The sequence below is a fragment of the Artibeus jamaicensis genome, unplaced genomic scaffold (assembly GCF_021234435.1).
Source record: "Artibeus jamaicensis isolate MK-2021 breed Jamaican fruit bat unplaced genomic scaffold, CSHL_Jam_final scaffold_1964, whole genome shotgun sequence".
Classification (NCBI taxonomy): domain Eukaryota; kingdom Metazoa; phylum Chordata; class Mammalia; order Chiroptera; family Phyllostomidae; genus Artibeus; species Artibeus jamaicensis.
The window spans coordinates 20238624-20255798 of NW_026522030.1; the positions used below are offsets into that span (position 1 = coordinate 20238624).

At 50.4% G+C, this 17175-nt stretch overlaps 1 protein-coding gene across 3 annotated transcripts in view; it reads left to right on the forward strand.

Moving 5' to 3' along the window:
* The window catches only part of PAX5 (paired box 5), a 170470-nt gene that overhangs the window by 84619 nt on the left and 68676 nt on the right, over positions 1-17175 (forward strand). For all 3 annotated transcript variants that reach the window (XM_037144538.2, XM_037144539.2, XM_037144537.2), the window contains exon 7: positions 12541-12670. In XM_037144538.2, the coding sequence (XP_037000433.1) occupies positions 12541-12670 (130 nt within the window). The remainder of the gene's footprint in view (positions 1-12540; positions 12671-17175) is intronic.

A 17175-nucleotide genomic window follows, 5' to 3' on the forward strand; every position in this document is an offset into this window, starting at 1 on the left:
ACTGGGGACCTGGCCCGCAACCCAGGCATGTGCCCTGACTGGGAATTGAACTGGCGACCCTTTGGTTTGCAGCCTGCACTCAATCCACTGAGCTACACCAGCCAGGGCAAGCAAGGGGTCTTAAGTCAAGTTAACTTTGGTAAAAAGGTGGGTAAACAGCACCATTGTTACTCTGCTAGATTTTTTCTTTATTATTTACATTCACTAAAATTTGGGTGTACAAATAATAGCTAAAGCCATAGTGTAGGGTCTCCTTTCTTTAATTCCTGATTTTTCAAAAAGCCGGAATGTCCTTACCTTCCGTGAAGAACACGGGGCTTGAACCAAGCAATCAGTCCGATGCCCGAATTCCCCTTCATGGTGTCACATGCTTCTATTTATTTTTCTATTATTTTCCAGGAATGTTAAGCCCAATTGCTCATGTTGACAAAAACCTGAGCGCAGCTGTCCTCTGAGTTCGTCACATAGGTTGTCCTCTAGTCTAAGTGGGGAGAATAGAGGGTAAAGCTGACATCTACGGCTGACCCCATCTGCAGACATTTTCTGCCGGAAAGTGTTCCCAAGCCCTGTGGGTAGACAAGGGAAGGGAAGGGGGCTCAGAATGGAGGAGTGGCCTTGTCCCAGGTCAGAGCAGGCAGGTGTCTGAGGGGATCACCAAGCACCCAAGGGCGGGCCTGGTGTGCAGGCCGCATTCCTCCTCTCTCTGGACACCCACTGTGAGGCACTGGGGAGTCACAGCGAAGAACACAGGCTTGGGGACCAGACGGTACTGAGCCCAGCAGCCCTCTCCACGGCTCACTCAGCGGCTCTGCCCTCACTATGCTCGCTCACACCGGGATGGGGTCCATGGTAGTGGCGGAGAACTGATGCACAGTGGCATTCGAGACCTTGGACTTCGAGTCGCATGCTGAGGGTGATTTGGACATATTATTTTGGCCCCTTGTGCCTCATTTTCATCATCTATGAAAGGGGAATCCTAATACTTACCTCATAGGGTTGTTGTAAGGAGTAAATAATATGTTTCAGCATAGAGGACAGTAGCTGGTGTAGAGTAAGCGTCCAGGAAATGCGAAGGATTCCGACCCCTAACTCTGTGTGTGAGTGTTGAGGTGAAAGCTGGTCTACTCTTTTGAATTGCGAACCCGGGAGTCCAAATCAGCCCGGGGAGGCCGGCCTCCTCAGCCTCCTTTTCCTGGTACTTCTCTCACACGGTTTCTGTTTGGCGCCGGCAAACCTTGGTGACGAAGTGGGTACTCTCTCCCAAGGTTGCCTGTTTGCCTTTGCAGAACATTGCCTGTTAGCAAGTTCTTTCTGATGGGGAGCTGAAGAGGCAGAGAGGTGGCCTTTGACCTGAGGGGAGAGAGAAAGGGAGACAGACAGACAGAATACACGTGTGCTGTGACTCAGCAGCAGCAGGCTGGGTGGTGGGCCAGCTAGGCCCACCTCTCTGCCCCCGCCCTACCAATCTTATAGAGCGGAGGGAAGGCTTTTCATGTATGGCCCCAGGGTAACCTCTGTGCTCCTGTAGCCGGGGAGTCTGTTCAAAAGAAAGTGAACCCTGAGCATCCTGGGATGCACCCTCCACTCTCTTATCAGCTTAGGGCGGGAGGGGCCTTCCTTTGCATGTCCCCATGCAGGCCACTTGGTAGCCAAGAGGCCTGTGTTCCTTTAGGGGCAATGGGCCTCCCTGTCCTTCTCCCTTCCTCACCCTGCAGCCGATTGGGATGGCCAGGCCACACCATGCACCGCCTGGAAGAAGCCTGTGGAATCTGTCTGCCCAGGACAGAGCTTTGGTTTGGAACTCCTCCTCCTCTCCTCCACATTAGGGTCTGCAGCTGCTTATCACACAAGCAGGCAGAGTCTGAGCAGACCCTGAGCTCCCAGTCAGGGAGTCCCCCTCCCTCTCCCCCACACGGCTTCCCCCCATTGCATCATCTTATCATTCAGGAGCCATGATGATCCGGCTCTTGTCGACCAGGGGAGCTCAGTGCTCCGAGCCTTGGCGTTTCTTCTCCTGTGTTTGGGAAGACAAGTGCAGTGCTCTGGGGCCAGGGCCGCATTCTCTTCCTGCAGTTTTCTCAAGGTTCAGGGTGGCCCTGGAGTCGTTTGCTCCTCCCCTTTGTCCCTGGCCCGGCCTCAGTCCCGTAGGTCCTGCCCGGTCCTGCCCAGGCCTGCTCGGGCAGCCGGCTTCAACCAGGAGGGGATGCTGCCCACAGGAGCCGCCCCAGCTCAGAGGGAGGGCAGATGCGGTGCCCAGCGACTAGAATAAAGTAGCATGGGAAAACGTCCTAAACAGAGAGTAGGGAAAATGTCATGGGCATTTAGAGAAAAAAATGCTTTATTTCAACCAAAGAGACTGACTTAGGAAAGTATCCGGGAAGAGATGATATTTGAACTGGACAAACTGGGGTGAGGCTGGGAGAACAGCGAGCAAAGGCTTTGAGTGGAGAGGCACAGGGAAGGGCGTGTGTGCGGTGCGGTTCAAGTAGAAGGCTGTGTCTGGAAGTAGAGTAGATCCAGGCTGAGGCGGGAAAAACGGGTTGGGGTTTGGACGGGGTGCCTCAGGCCAACATTACCAAACGGCCGTAGGGAGTCAGGGATGGTTTATAAGTACAGAACGTTCTGGTTTGCAAATAGCACATTGCTTAGAGCTGGGAGAAAATGACACTTAAAAAAATCATATGCAAAACCACTTTCCATTTCTAATGAACTTGTAGTGAGCTCTGCGTTAACTGTGAGAACAGCATGAGTCAGCCAGGTGGTGAGGCCACAAGAAAAGCGGAAGCAAGCTTTTTATGCCCCATTGAGGGAATGCAGAAGGGAGGGATTGAGGACTGAGACCCTTGCATGGGATTCAGGTGGGGACAGCACCAACATCTGTGGCTTGGGAGGAGGTTTGTTGGGACTGGATCCCAGAGAGAACCACTGAGACTAACACTCAGAGGCCTAGAGAGGCGGAGTTAGCTCTATCTCACTGCCTGAGCTGTGTGGCCACAGAGTGCCTGCCTCAGGAAGTAATGAGTTCCCTGTCACTGGTAGGATTCAAGCAATCTTATATAAAGATTGGCCTCCATAACCCCCGAGGTCCTTGGGACTCTGAGATTTGGGCTCACTAAGATTTTCTTAGTGGCTGGGGTGTAGGGTGCAGTGGGGTCGGGGCTCCTATTTAGTCATTGCCGGAAAATTTTTCTGCTACACAGAAACCACACTATGTGATTTCAGTCTCCTCTCTTGGGCTTCCCCTGCTGTTCCACACCACCTGGGAGCGTGCCTGGGGCTGTGCTGGAAGGGCGTCTGGCAGGCTGTAAACTTCACAAATCTCTACCTGGAAACCCCTCGATTCCACAGTAAACCATTTGACCCTGGCATGCGCAAGTCTGGGCAGTCAAATGAGTAGAGGTTATGTCTTTTACACATATGGTCCTTTCAGATGAATAAAAGCACCTTGATATCGCTTATCCTCTCAGTGACCCTGGGAAGCACCTCTGGTGCTGTTGGCAAAGCCGGGCCATTGTACCTGTCCCAGTTCATTTGGTTCCACAGGCATTTATGCCGTATCTGTTCAGTGTCGGGCACTGAGCCAGGAGTGGCTGTCACAAAGATGAGGGAGGCACAGCCCCACCCTCATGAAGTTCATACTCAAGTTGGGGGATGAGGGCCCTACACAATTAAGTGTACAACGTAGAATGCTAAGTGCAGTGGTAGAGATGTGTCCACTTAGGTGTTCTAGGTACACAGAGGAGAGGAAATCAGGGAAGGCTTCCTGGAAGTGGGAGGCCATTGAAAATCTTTAGCAGCCCCCCCACCCCCTGACCAGTTAATACTAACAGCAGCGCTTTATAGATTATGGAGTACTTTTGCAAGCATCATATTCCCTCCATTCAGCAAACATTTTTATTTAAGTTTAATTAATCTTTATTAGGTTTTATGGGGGGTGGAATTCTAAAAACTTGTTTTTTGATTTTTATTCTTTTTAAAAATTAAACTTTGAGATCTTTGTAGATTCAAATGCAGTTGTAAGAAATAATACAGAGGGACATGTATGCTCTTACTCAGTTTTCCCCAATGATGACATCCTGCAAAATTATAGTGCAAGTTCACACTGGGTATTGGTGGTGATAGACTCAAGATCCAGAGCAGCTCCATCACCACAGGATCCCTCCTATTGCCCTTTTCAGCATTTTAAAAGTGTTTATTTATATGTCTGGCCCCCAAGAACTCAAAAAATGGGGACCTGCCATTCTCATCAGCCCTTCTGTGCCTTCCACGACTTGGCGAGGTAGGCCGTATATCCCTTTGCTACAAATGAGAACAGGAGCCCAAAATGTGAGGTCCCTGGCCTAGCTCCATAGAGCATGAACTTGGCCGTGTCAGACTTGACCCCTGTCCTCCTGGCCCCAGGGCTGCTGGGCTTCCTCAGCCCACTCCTCCCCTAATGGCTGCAGAAGCCTGGATTCAGGGGCCTGGGTAACACAGGCAACGTCTTCACCAGCCACAGAGCATAGTCTAAGGCAGCCTCAGCCACGTCAGACAGAAACCCATCCCACACTGTGGAGTCCCTACCTGGGCGGGGCACAGTCCCCAGTGAGGCCTCAGAACAAGAAGGGCCCTGACAGTTCTGGTCCATCTCCCTCATTTGACAGATGGTGTCACCGAGGCCTAGAGAGGGGTGGTGTCTGCCCAGGTCTCCAGGCTCCCTGCCAATCAGTATAACCCATTGTAATCAAGACAGAACTATTCTCTAACCTATGCTTTGCAGGCACAGTTTTTGTGTACCCAGGCCTGAAAAGCGTGGAACCTTCCTCCTTCTTGCTTCAGATTCAGAGCTCTCTCCCTAGCTGGAGGAGTAGCATTCAGTCTGTGGCCAGGGAGCTCCACAGAGAGGACGTGCCAGCCTCCCGCCTTAAGTGAGCTTTCCCCTCGGGGCTGGTAGTGAAGACTTTTCCAGATTCACCTCTGGTGCAGCGGCCTGGCACTGAGCTCGGGGTCGGCACACCTGGGCGCCCCTCCCTGAGCCCTGCCTCTGCGTCTGCCTTCACTCCAGGGCTCCCAAGGATCTAATGGCCCTGCAAGGGCTTTGCAGCCTGGAGAGTGCTAGGCAGATGAGAGACCTGACGCTTCTTGTGTCTGGAACCGTGGAGCCCCTGAAGTTGGAGGGTTAATGGCCTTGAAAAGAGCAAATGCCTGGCTGTCCGCAGCCTCTTGGGTCCTCTCGTTATTCCACAGGTGCTTGTCGGACAGCCGATGGGCGCCGGCGTGGGGTGCCGTGAGTCAAATACATGCTGTTTGGGTGTTTGGACTTTAATTATGGAGAATTTCAAAAGTAGACGGAATAGTCTACTCGCCTGCTGAGCACCCTCACCCAGATCCAGCGATGATTGATTCACCAGTCTTGTTTCGTCGACACTCCTGTGCTGCCCACACTCTGCTTTATTTTCAACAGCTTTATTGAAGTACAGTTTTTATACCATAGAATTCACTCATTTGAAGCACCCTGGCCAGTGATTTTTAGTGACTTACAGCAACACCAGCACCACGGTCTAGCGTTCGAATGGTTCCGTCGCTCCACGAAGACCCCTTGTGTGGGTGCAGAGTGGACCCCTGCCCTGCTTCCTGTCTGCAGGTTTTCCAGTGTGGACACCCTGTTTACACCCGGCTCCTTTCACTTGGCCTGCGGTTGCGGTTCGTCCGTGACGTAACTCGCCTCAGTGCCTTGTTCCTTTTTATTGCTGACTAGTATTCCATCGCATGGACAGCCTGCATTGTGGTCATGCCCCCTTACTGTGAAGCCACCTCCAGACCTCAGAGCGATTCATCTGATCATATTTCGGAATGGCTCTTGACAGGAGGAGGCCTTAAAAAGCAGGACCATGATTGGTGCCATGATTGCACCGCACAAGTTAGTAAATTCTATAATGTCATCGAATACCTGATCAATGTGTATGTTTCCAAATACTTCATTACGCCGTAATATATTGTTTAAAGATTTTACTTATTTATTTTTAGAGAGAGGGGAAGGGAAGGAGAAAGAGAGGGAGAGAAACATCAATGTGTGGTTACTGCTCACATGCCCCCTACTGGGGACCTGGCCTGCAACCCAGGCATGTGCCAGGACTGGGAATCGAACCAGAGACCCTTTGGTTTGCAGGCTGGCCCTCAGTCCAGTGAGCCACACCAGCCAGGGCTATATACCCTAATATATATGTTTTACATTTGTGCTTTTTCCAGTTTGTTTGCTGGAATCAGGGTCCGTGGTGTAAGTGATTGATGCGTCTCTGAGTCTTCTCTAACCTCTGAGACCTCCTCCAGCTCTCTTTTGGTGCCTTGGTGTTCATCTGCTCCGGAGGGAATCTCTGCTTTGTCACGCGGCCAGCTGCAGAGGCAGTGAGCATCGGGGGTGGCAGGCAACTTAGAGATCAGGCGTAAGTCCTCAGACAGATGGGGAGGCAGAGGTCGGCGAAGGGGAAGACCTGCCCACGGGGCCCTGTCGCACCCTGGCTGCCGCAGGCGTCCAGACCACTCTGCCTCCTCGGTCTCAGGTCATCAGGCCAGGCCCTGGGGACGTGCCTGTCACACTCCAGCCTTCATCCTCCTCTGGGCAGGTGTATAGGTAGGCAGGTGCCTGGTCCCTCAGGACGGGAGTGGTTGGCCTGGCTCTGGCCCGGCTCCTGAGGCCACCTGAGTCCCGGCAGTGAGCTTGAAGGAGCTCAGTAGGTGACAGGGAAGCCTCGTGGCCCAAGCTGGCCGCCCTGCAGCCCGCCCTGCAGCCTCGCTCCCGCGCTGCCCTCTTCGTGCTGCCCTTCTTCTCACGTGTCTGTGTTTCTTCTCTCCTCCATGCTATGGCAGTGGTGCCCCGTGCTGAGGAGACAGTACTTGGTGCAGCCCCAGGCAGTCCTTTTCCAGGTAATCTCCTAGGGACCCACATGACACCCAGCGTACACCTTCCTGGGGCACGTGCCTCCTTGAGTGCCTTCTAGGATTCCTTAACCCTCAATGCTGCTTAGTTTCCAAAGTGCTACCCTTCTGTCTCCTTCGGATGCTCACCATCGCCCTGGCAGCAGGCAGCGAGGGGCTAGACCTTAATCTCATTTTATTAATGAGGAAAATGAGGCTCAGAGAGCTCAGCTGGCTTGCCTGAGGTCACACAGGTGACAAAGAGTTGGAGCTGAGGCAAGGACCCCATGTTACCGCTCCTGGTTTACTGTTCTTTCCACCGTGGGGTCAAAAGGATCTAAAAGCAACACATAAAAATGAGCTAAGGAAGTCCATCCCCCTGCCCCTGTTCCTCCGTTTCCCCTGGTTGGGAAAGATGACCCTGAGTATCCTGCTGGCTCAGGCGTCTGGAGCGTGGTGTCCGTGAGGAGGGCGTGGCGTTCTTAACCTGGAGGTCTCACAGGGATCGTGGCAGTAGGCAGAGAAGTCTGATTCCAATTGGTTGCATTGGAGTGGACAATCTGTGAATTGCTGACCTCAGTTTCTCTTCCTGGGTCACAGTCAAGGACAACAACAGGGGATCCTGATGGGAAGGGAGCAAAAGCCCAAAATGACATCCTAAGAAAGAACTCCAAGAGCTCAGAGAAGTAGGAATGCGGTATACAGCTATTGCCTGTGACCATCAGTGGCCAGGGGTGGGAAGAAGGGGGCTGTGTTCACAAGTGCATGGGTGCACCAACACACACCTGCGTGCCTGTGTGCATTCCTAGGGCCTGTGCACCCCACTGTTCCAGCCCTTGGCTTTCTATAACCAGAAAAGAGGCACCAATCATGCCGTCTCTCTTTTCATTCTCCCTTCTGATCTTCCTTCCTCTTTCTTTTTCTGTCATTCTTTCCACATTTCCCACCCTCTGCTTTCACAAAGGACTTGAGTTCTCTTGCAAAATAAACAACCACAGGTATCTAAGTTAGTTAAGGTGGAAAAAAGTTAAGAAATTACGTAGAAAAAAAGGGAAGACCACTGCCCCAGGTGTCAGCGAAGATGTGGTTGTGGCAGTGGCGCACTGAATTTGACTGAGCTTCCTGGCAGCCAAAGCAAAAGTGACCTATGTAGTGGTTTCCAATGTTCCTCTTCTTCAATCAGAGGCAAATTAACCATTCATTAAGACAAAAAAGTTTTTCCTGGTAATGAATTGTAGGAAGGATTGACGTGGAATTTGAATATTCTAATGGCCATGTCTCCAGGGGTTAAAAACATTTCTTTGTATGGGTGTTTTCTTCATTGCCTCTAACCAGGGTTGAATGCCTGACATTCCACCTCAGACCAGAGCAGACACTTCTCCTGGGGCTTTCACTAATGCTCTGCAAGGGACATTGTTTTCTGGTCACCTGGCTTGATGGGAAGTAGAGGCAGAAGGTTAGTGTGTCACTTGGAGCTGTCGTGGAAGTAAGCCCCAGTTAATTTCTGAAGGTTGCCGCTAATGTCATGCTGATGGACTATACTTTCATTCATTCAACAGCACTTAGGGATGTTTCATGTTCCATACTTTCCAGGCAACTGAGAGGGAGATAGACAAACGTTGTGTGTGCTGGGATGACGGAGGTCTGTGCGAAACGCAGTCGGCTAGGGAAGCATAGACAAAGACGTTATGGTTTCTCTGTAGCAGTGGGACCCCCGAGTGGCTTCATGGAGGAAGTGGCATTTGAGCCGGGTCTTGTGGACCAGGTACGAGTTCACTCAGTGAATGAGTGAGATGGGCTCCCAGGCAGGGCGGTGCCTGGAGTTCCAGGGAGTCCGGGAGACTGAGGGGAGTGCAGTGGCCTGAAAACCACAGGCAGTTCAGAGGGACAGACAGTGGTGAGGACTTAGGGAATAATCACATGCCAAAACTAAGTGACAGACAGCAGCTCCGACTCATGTGGAGCAGAGGAAGAGCTCTGGGCTCCCACCAAAAAAGAGAGACTGGGCTCCAGCCAGCCCTGCCAGGTGGTAATGGTGGGAGCCACAGATGGGAAAGGGCAGCGAGGGCGGGTCCCCAAGTCCTGCTGTCCCCTGAGCCGCGGCTCTTTGGGGAAGTTCACTTTACCTGTTGGCAGCCAGTGGTGGTTGGGCCCTGGATTTTTGGACCTTCCACCGCATGTGAAATGCAAGTGAAAGATTTTGCATTTTGAAAAGATGATCCAAACTCAACCGTTGAAGTGACTGGACAAACTTTGATAGTGAATTTGTTGACAAAAACAAAATCAAATAACAAAAAGGCCTTTCTATGTGGACATTAAGGAAATTAAGAGGCATGACACCTCCACTGGCCACCCTCTGGTCATTTTCTTAAACTCAGATGGCTCTGCTTTTTTGTGGGTGGGGTGGGAAATGGCGGCTTTCTCTTGCAGACTCAGCTGTCCAAACCGGAGTCTAGGGAGCAGAAGGCTTGGTAGTGGGGTGGGGAGGGCTTCAGGGATGCCGGCTCTGGGCCGAGATGCTTCCTGGCCCTCCAAAGGCTCACTCTTCTGCTGTTCATCCCCACGTTCGCTGTGCGAGCCCCTCACAGCTGAATCCCAACTTACTGACCGGTCCATCTTCACTTCTTCCACCTTCTCCAACTGTTGGCATAGGCCCTGTTTCTGGGTCACTCCTGTCCCTTTATCTTGGAACCTTCCTGCAGCCCTTCTCAACCTTGGGGGGTCAGGGATTGCTCAGACTCGGCTTAAATACAGCCTGTCCCAAGAAACCTTTCCCGACCTCTTCCTGCCTCATGTAAATTCATGGCTTGTGCTCTTATCCCTCCTGGATGGAGCTTCTTGGGGCCATGTGTCTTTTCCCTTGGGGTTTGTGGATGGAGGCCATCTGGCCTTCACGTGCCATCTTGCACACAAGACAGGCTCAATAGTTGCTGAGCCGCCACTGTGCTCAGGCCTCCACGAGGCCTCGGACACTCGGGGACACAGGGAGGAGGGATCCCAGAATCCTGGGACCTCCAGGAGACGCCATCTAGGAGGAGAACCTTATCGAAGGCATTTTGATTTCCCCATCTTTGCACATAGCAATGAACTGAAAGAACTGCTTCCGGCGAGCTTGACTTTCAAGTTTCATCTTAGCAGACTGGGAGGCTGACACCATGATCAAGTCCCATTCTCTGCATGTGGGAAACTTCTGCCCAGAAAAATCTGGGCAGAAACTTTTTCCCAATAGGTCCCAATGGCATGGGATGAAGACTTTGCTGGCTGTAGCCCATAGCAAGAAATATGTTTTCATTTCTTGCTAGTACATCTATAACCACTTATATGTGAAACCAAGATTCGCAAACAGAACTTACTCTTTCTATGTGTGAGACCCTTAGATATTTTCTAGTCCGTTCTAATTTCATTTTTAAAAATGTTGGTACTAGCAAATTGATTTCATGTCTGTTAATGGGTCAGGACATACTGTGGTACGAAAATAATTAGGGCAATTGTCAGGACTATAAAGTCAGATGGACCCGGGTTTGAATCCTGGCTCTGGCACCTAGAGATGTGTGATTTGGGCAAGCCACTTACCCTCTATAATAGGATTCTCAGTTTCTTCACCTGTAAAGTGGGGATAACATAGAACCTATTGCATGAAGTGATTGTAAGGATTACATGGGACAATACAGGTAAAGTTCCTGACACAGAGTAAGTGATTGATAAATGTGAGCTTTTGATGTGGTTGTAAAGCTTATGTCCTGGCACCACCACTTGTTGGGGTCAACAGAGAGAAGGCATGACTCCCGCCTCTCAGGGAAATGGTAGTCAGGCAGGACTTCCTGGTGGAGGAGGCATTGGAGCAGAGAGGCAGGATGATCGGAACCCACTATGTCCTCACAGTGACCGAGAACCTCGTGAGTATCCCAAGTCTGCTTGTTTCCTTTCCATGAAGGGCAGACTTGTCCCCAAATTTGGCCACACTCAGACTGACCACAGTAGATGCTTTTGCCTTTCACAGTTAGGTCTCTAATCCACCTGGAATTGATTTTTGTGTCTGGTGTAAAGTTAGGATCTAATTTCTTTCCCCCCCTTGTTTCTGAATGGATAATGGGTTACCCTGCACCGTTTATTAGAGCCATCCTGTGCTGATTTGTATGTCGCTGAGCTCATATATCAGGGTTCCATATACGCACAGGTCAGTTTCTGGACTCGCTTCTGTTTCATGGTCTATTTATCCGTCCCTGTGCCAATCCCCACTGTCTTAATTACTGCAGCCTTATAGTGATTCCTTGGGGAGGAATCGTCCCTATCTTGCCCTCCCTTAGAAGCCCCTGGGCTGGCTTCAGGCCGGTGCTCTTCTCTGCAGTTCAGAATCAGCCCCTGCTGGAGATGACTGAAGGACTCCGGGAGCTCTGGACAAGTGGTCCTCAGTGAGACTGCATCTCAGGGGCTGTGCCCGCAGCACCTCCAGGACTCGCGGTCACCATCCTCCCTGGCCGGCCTTCAGGCTGCCCAGGAAGCACTTTCTAATTCATTTGCAGAGAAAAGCACCAGCAGCACGTCTGAGTCTGAATCCCCTCTGCCTGCCCCTTGCCTAGGGGCCCCTCTGGTTTCCCTCCCTGTGGCTCAGTCCTCGTCATCCTACCCAAGGGGCTTACAGCTCCTTTCAGAAGACTGCTTGCTTCCCTGTCCCTGTCTGCCAAGGACGTAATTCTGGACAAACAGGGGTGTGTCTTCCATTGATGATGCCAGGGTCCTGGCGGGAACTCCCACGCCGGAGCTTGGTGTGTACAGCTAAATCCTATGGCCTAGGTGTTTGCAAACATTTGCTTTACCTGAAAATAGGCCCAGGGGTTGGGTAGGAGGAAGAGACCTGTCACTCATGCTTATAAGTCAGTCTGTCCTAGAGTGGGAAGATCCAAGTGGCATTGTTGCAGCCTTCTCTGGAGACCAATTCTGGCAGGGGCTTGGATGCCAAGGAAATGACTTCTGGCCAGCTCTGCTTTCATGACGTGGCTTAAAGGGAGGAGCATGACTCACGGGCCAAATGCACGCAGCTGGTACAGGCTTGGTAAATAGATGTATGCACCGTGCAGTGTTTAGCCTACAGGTATTTACACACTTCCAGAATTCCCAAACACTGGCTGGACTGTCCGTGTGTTGGATGTATTGAATTTGGGGTGAGAGGTTATGGAAACCCATCCCCTGCACTGGGGCTCGGCCCTGTTGGCCTAGGCAGAGCCCTCCTCCCCTTGGGCCTCAATTGACCCATCTATGAAATGAGGGTTTGGATTGGCTGATGTCTCAAATTTCGGTGTCTGCAGTTTCAGAGCACAGAATCAGCAACCTTTCTTTCCAGCTTTTTGTCAACAAGGCTGTTATGTCCCCCTCCCCACACTGAAGAGGACAGCTGTCTCTGGCGGCTGGGGCTGGGCGAGGGGGCCTGCAGACCCTGGAGGAGCTGGGTTTGAATTCTTGCGAAGCTGCACTGAATTCTGCCCACCTCTCCTCCTGGGTGGGGTTGTCAGTTCGTGAGCCCCCTGAAGGCCCTGGCCCTGGCACCGCAGCCCAGCTAAGTGGCTGAGCCCAGACTGCGGCGGTGGCGTTTGGTTGGGGTGCTCTGGAGTCTCGGTGCTGAGGTGTCTCTTTTGCTTTCTCTTTCAGACCCCTGAGTATTCAGCCATGGCCTCACTGGCTGGAGGGCTGGACGACATGAAGGCCAACCTGACCAGCCCCACCCCTGCTGATATCGGAAGCAGCGTGCCTGGGCCGCAGACCTACCCCATTGTGACAGGTGAGGGCACCTGGTGTGGGGATGAGTGGCAGGGAGAGAGAGAGGCAGAGAGAGGGGGAGAGATTGAGAACACCTATGTGGAGGGAAGAGCGGCTTCCTGGTGCTTTTGGACTTGACCGGTCATTTTCATTTTAACGAGGTTGTAAGGTCCCAGAACAGGTCAAGCAGGAGACTGCTGGGGCCAGGGGCTGTGGCTGCACTGAGACCCGGCTGTAGATGAAGACACGGCTCTGATGAAGCTGGAGGACAGCAAATGCCACATGGAGTTCGGTCTTCGGGGGGGTGGGGGTGGGTGGCAGGAAAGTCTCGTGTTGAGGGCCCCATGATTTCAGGATCCTCTGTGTGTGGGGCCGAGCGTCCAAAGGTCTGGGATTTATCCCCCTTTGGAGACAGGTGCCCCTAGTTGGCTCCAGCCTCAAGGATGAGTGGGCCTCCTGGCAGATGTTGTTGGCATTTCAGATTTCAGGCAGAGGTCAAGTCCTGAAGGGCTGGAAGGTGCTTGGTGTATGCAAAGCAGCCGCCTTTCTGGAAGGCCCAGGGCCAGCCTCTTGAGCTGCCCATGTAAAGATCAACAGTCTGGGCCCTGGAGGTCCACTGCTGGGTTGGAAGTTGCCATTGACTCGCTGTATAATCTTGACTAAATTATATAAGAACTATGGGCTGTGGCTTTTTAATCTCTAAAGTGGGAATGGTGATAGCACCTACCCTTTAGCATTATAAGGGTTAATGCATTAATGCATGCAAAATGCTTAGACTTTTGTCTAGCTCCAGCAAACCTCCAATACATGTCACTGTTGTTATTTCTTGGAGCCCTCTCCTGGTGGCTGGTCACTGCTGGGATTGCTGCTGCAGAAGGGGCTGGACATGAAGGGCCCAGACAGAGTCCCTGCCCTGTTCCAGCAGCGCCGGGACAGACTCAGCTCTGGGAGGCTGTCCAACCTGGCGGGCGGGAGGCGGTTTCATCTGTACAGACGGACAGTGGGGACTGATGATGGCACTCAGGCCAGAACCTTTGGGTCCAGCCTGAGGTAGCAGGATGTCCTTGCAGGCTGGTAGACTGGACTCAGTCAGTAGTGACCAAGACAGGGGTTTCTGGAAGTGCAGGTAGGCTGTGGTTGTATCATGGAAGCTGGGGGCTATGTCTGAGTTAGAATGCTGGGGAGGGGTAGGAGGAGACGAGGTTGCAAAGCAGGGACGGCCCAGCTCCGAGACCTGGACTAGCAGGTCTGCTAGCACGGCCCTCGTGGGGCTGTGGCAGAGGCAGCCGGGACCCCATTCACAGGTATGGGCACCACGTGGGGATCAGTCAAGTGGCAAGAGTGACTTAGTCCCCTGTCTGTCTGACATGCAGCTGAGCCTGCAGGTGGGGAGGTGTCTCTGGTGGGGCAGCGATGGGGACATGGGAGCCTCAGTCAGCGTGATATCCTACAAGGTCTTCTCCCTGAGTGTCACAAGGGTCCGTGACAAGACCTCTGATGGCACACAACCCCCATGTTATATATGCAGAAACCAAGTCTCAGTGGGGTGGGGGGGCAGTGACTCGCTCAATAGAAGGGATGAGGGAAGAAATTGGAGCTGGCCCTCAATCCTAGATCCTGGTTCTTGTTGTTTTCAAAGGACTTCACATAATAGGGGGTAAGGGGAGTAGAGTGGAAAGAAAGCCAGTTCATCACAATAGTAGCTGTGGCTTTATCGGGTAGTTACTGAGTACTGGGTGCTCTGTAGGCGAACTCCTGCTACCCTCAGAGGAACCCTGGGCGGCGGGTGCTGTTGTGTGCGGGCCCACTTCATAAACAGGGAAACGGAGGCTTTGGAGCCATCACAGAGCCGGCCAGAATTCACAGCCAGTGAGCGGCGAAGTTAAAGATGGACTCCAGGGCCTGCACAGCCGGCTACCCTGCCACACAGATAGTCGGGGGCTAATCCCAGAGCTGCCACTTCCTTGCTGTCTGGCTTTGGACGCCTCTCTGAGCCTTGGTTTCTCCACCCTTGAAATGGTGAGAGCCCCTTGAGGATCAAATGAGACCCCCCAAGGGGACCGTTCTGCAGAGGGGCCAGGGTTCATAGGAAGCTTGGCTTTAGGCAGATCACAAGAAGATCCTATTCTACTGTCTCTTTCGATAGAAAAGAAGCCAGTACGCGTTGAGACTGAGATGGCACGTCTCAGACACTGGTCCACCGAGGTGGTAAACTGGTGGCCAGCCAGACAAAAGATAATCCAGCCCATAGATATGGTTCACTGGGCCCACACTAGACTTTTTAGAATTTTGAGTCAATGTTTAAAAAATTTTACATCTGAATTTCAGACTTCCCTTGAAAAATCAGAAGATGTGGCTGCGCTGAACCGTATTCCCATGTGACCGTGGTAGGCAGGGGCTCAGTGGCAGGAAGCTCTCAGGACAGGCCCCCCACCCCACAAAGCCACGCTGGCATTATTCTACAAGGCCACCTGAAGAGGAAGTGGGGTTGCGCGCCCTGGCCCACAGTCGGCGCTAAGAGCCAGCTGGGGGGCACAGCGGTCGGGGTCTGCAGGCGGCTTCGGCAGGCCGAGCAGCAGGTCTGGGTGTGGGCTGGGCTTCCAGGGAGCCCTTGACCAAGGACTTCTTTGTATTTTGATTTGTCCATTTAAAAGTGACATCCTAGAGCAGAAAAAGAATATAAATATCCCAAAGTCAGAACTATGCCTAATTTTTAAATTGAGAAGTATTCTAATTATAAATATTTCTTTTGTAAGATAAACAGATTATAATATATTTTAAATATGTTATAAATCCATTTAAACTATATTACAACTACATTTAAAATATAATATATAATCATTAGTTTCACATAAATAAACAATAGCTAGCTAGAAAACTTAATAGAAGAAAACATTTACACTAACACCAAAAGAAAAATGGAATACTAAGGGATAAATTTAACTTTCAAACTCCACTCAGGGGAGTTAAAGAATAAATGGAGATGCATACTTTGTTCTTAGATAGGAAGACTCTATATTATAAAGATGTCAGTTCTCCCTAAATAATTGATTGATTCAAAGCCATCTCATCAAAGTAACAGATTTTTTTTTGGAACTTGTCAAAGTTACACTGAATACTGGGTAAATAAACCTCAAAGGTAGCTAGAAAAATTCTGAACTAGACACATGATTCAAACAGCTTTTTTTTAATTTTTATTTTTTGATTTATTTATTTATTTATTTATTTATATTTTTTATTTTTCAAGTATAGTATTCTGTCTTTTACTCCCATCCCAGCCCACCCTCCTGTGCCCCCCACCTCCCTCCCATTTCCACCCCCCTTAGTTGTTGTCCATGTGTCCTTTATACTAGTTCCTGTAAATCCTTCCCCTTTTCCCCTGAAATTCCCTCCCCCACCCCCCGTTGCTGTCCCCCTGTTCTCGATTTCAGTGTCGTTGTTTTTATTTTGCTTGCTTGTTTGTTTTGTTGTTTAGCTTCCTGTTAAAGGTGAGATCATATGGTATTTGTCTTTCACCACCTGGCTTATTTCACTCAGCATAATACTTTCCAGTTCCATCCAAGCCATTGCAAAGGGTAGGAGCTCCTTCTTTCACTCTGCTGCATAGAATTCCATTGTGTAAATGTACCATACTTTTTTGATCCACTCATTTACTGACGGGCACCTAGGTTGCTTCCAACTCTTGGCTATTGTAAATTGTGCTGCTATGAACACTGTGGTGCATAGGTTCTTTTGGATTGGTGTTTTAGGGTTCTTAGGATATAGTCCCAGCAATGGAATTGCTGGGTCATAAGGCAGGTCCATTTTTAGTCAGACAGCATATTTAAAGACATTGTGATAAAGTTACAGTAACTGAAACTACTTGTTACTGAAATGGAAGTAGATAGACCAGTGGAAAGGCGTGGAGTCCAGAAATAGATGTGACGCTGTGAGGGCGTCTGTAAACGCAGCCTTTCAAGTCAGCAGAGAAAAAACCAAATCGTTCGGTTAGAGGCATCGGGACAATGGGCCCGTGGGACCCGCACCTCGTTCTTTACATCGAAACAAATTCCAAGTTGATCAAACTTTAAATGCAAAAAAATAAAACCATAATAAAACTAGAAAAAAAACATGAGGAAAATGTTTTATAATCTTAGAGTGAGGAAGGCCTTTTAAAATCTGTTCCAAATACTAAAGACAAAGAAAAATAATGGAAATGACTGTTCACATTTAAATCTTTTGTATTTAAGAAAAAGACAAAGAACAACATTAGAGGGAAAACAGTAGAACACAAATGACAAAAAACTAACATCTTTAATGTCTAAAGAGCTTTTAGAAATTAATAAGGGAGAAAATAGTTGAAAATACAGGTAAAGAATGTAAGTATAACATCCATCGAAAACTGTGGATTTCTAGTAGCACATGAAAAGATGGACACCTGACTCCTAATTTTAAAACTACAAATTAAGATAATCATAATCATGAGACACTTAAAAAATACCTATTGGCTTATCAAAATTGAAATGTTCTTGAGGTGCGGTGTTAGAG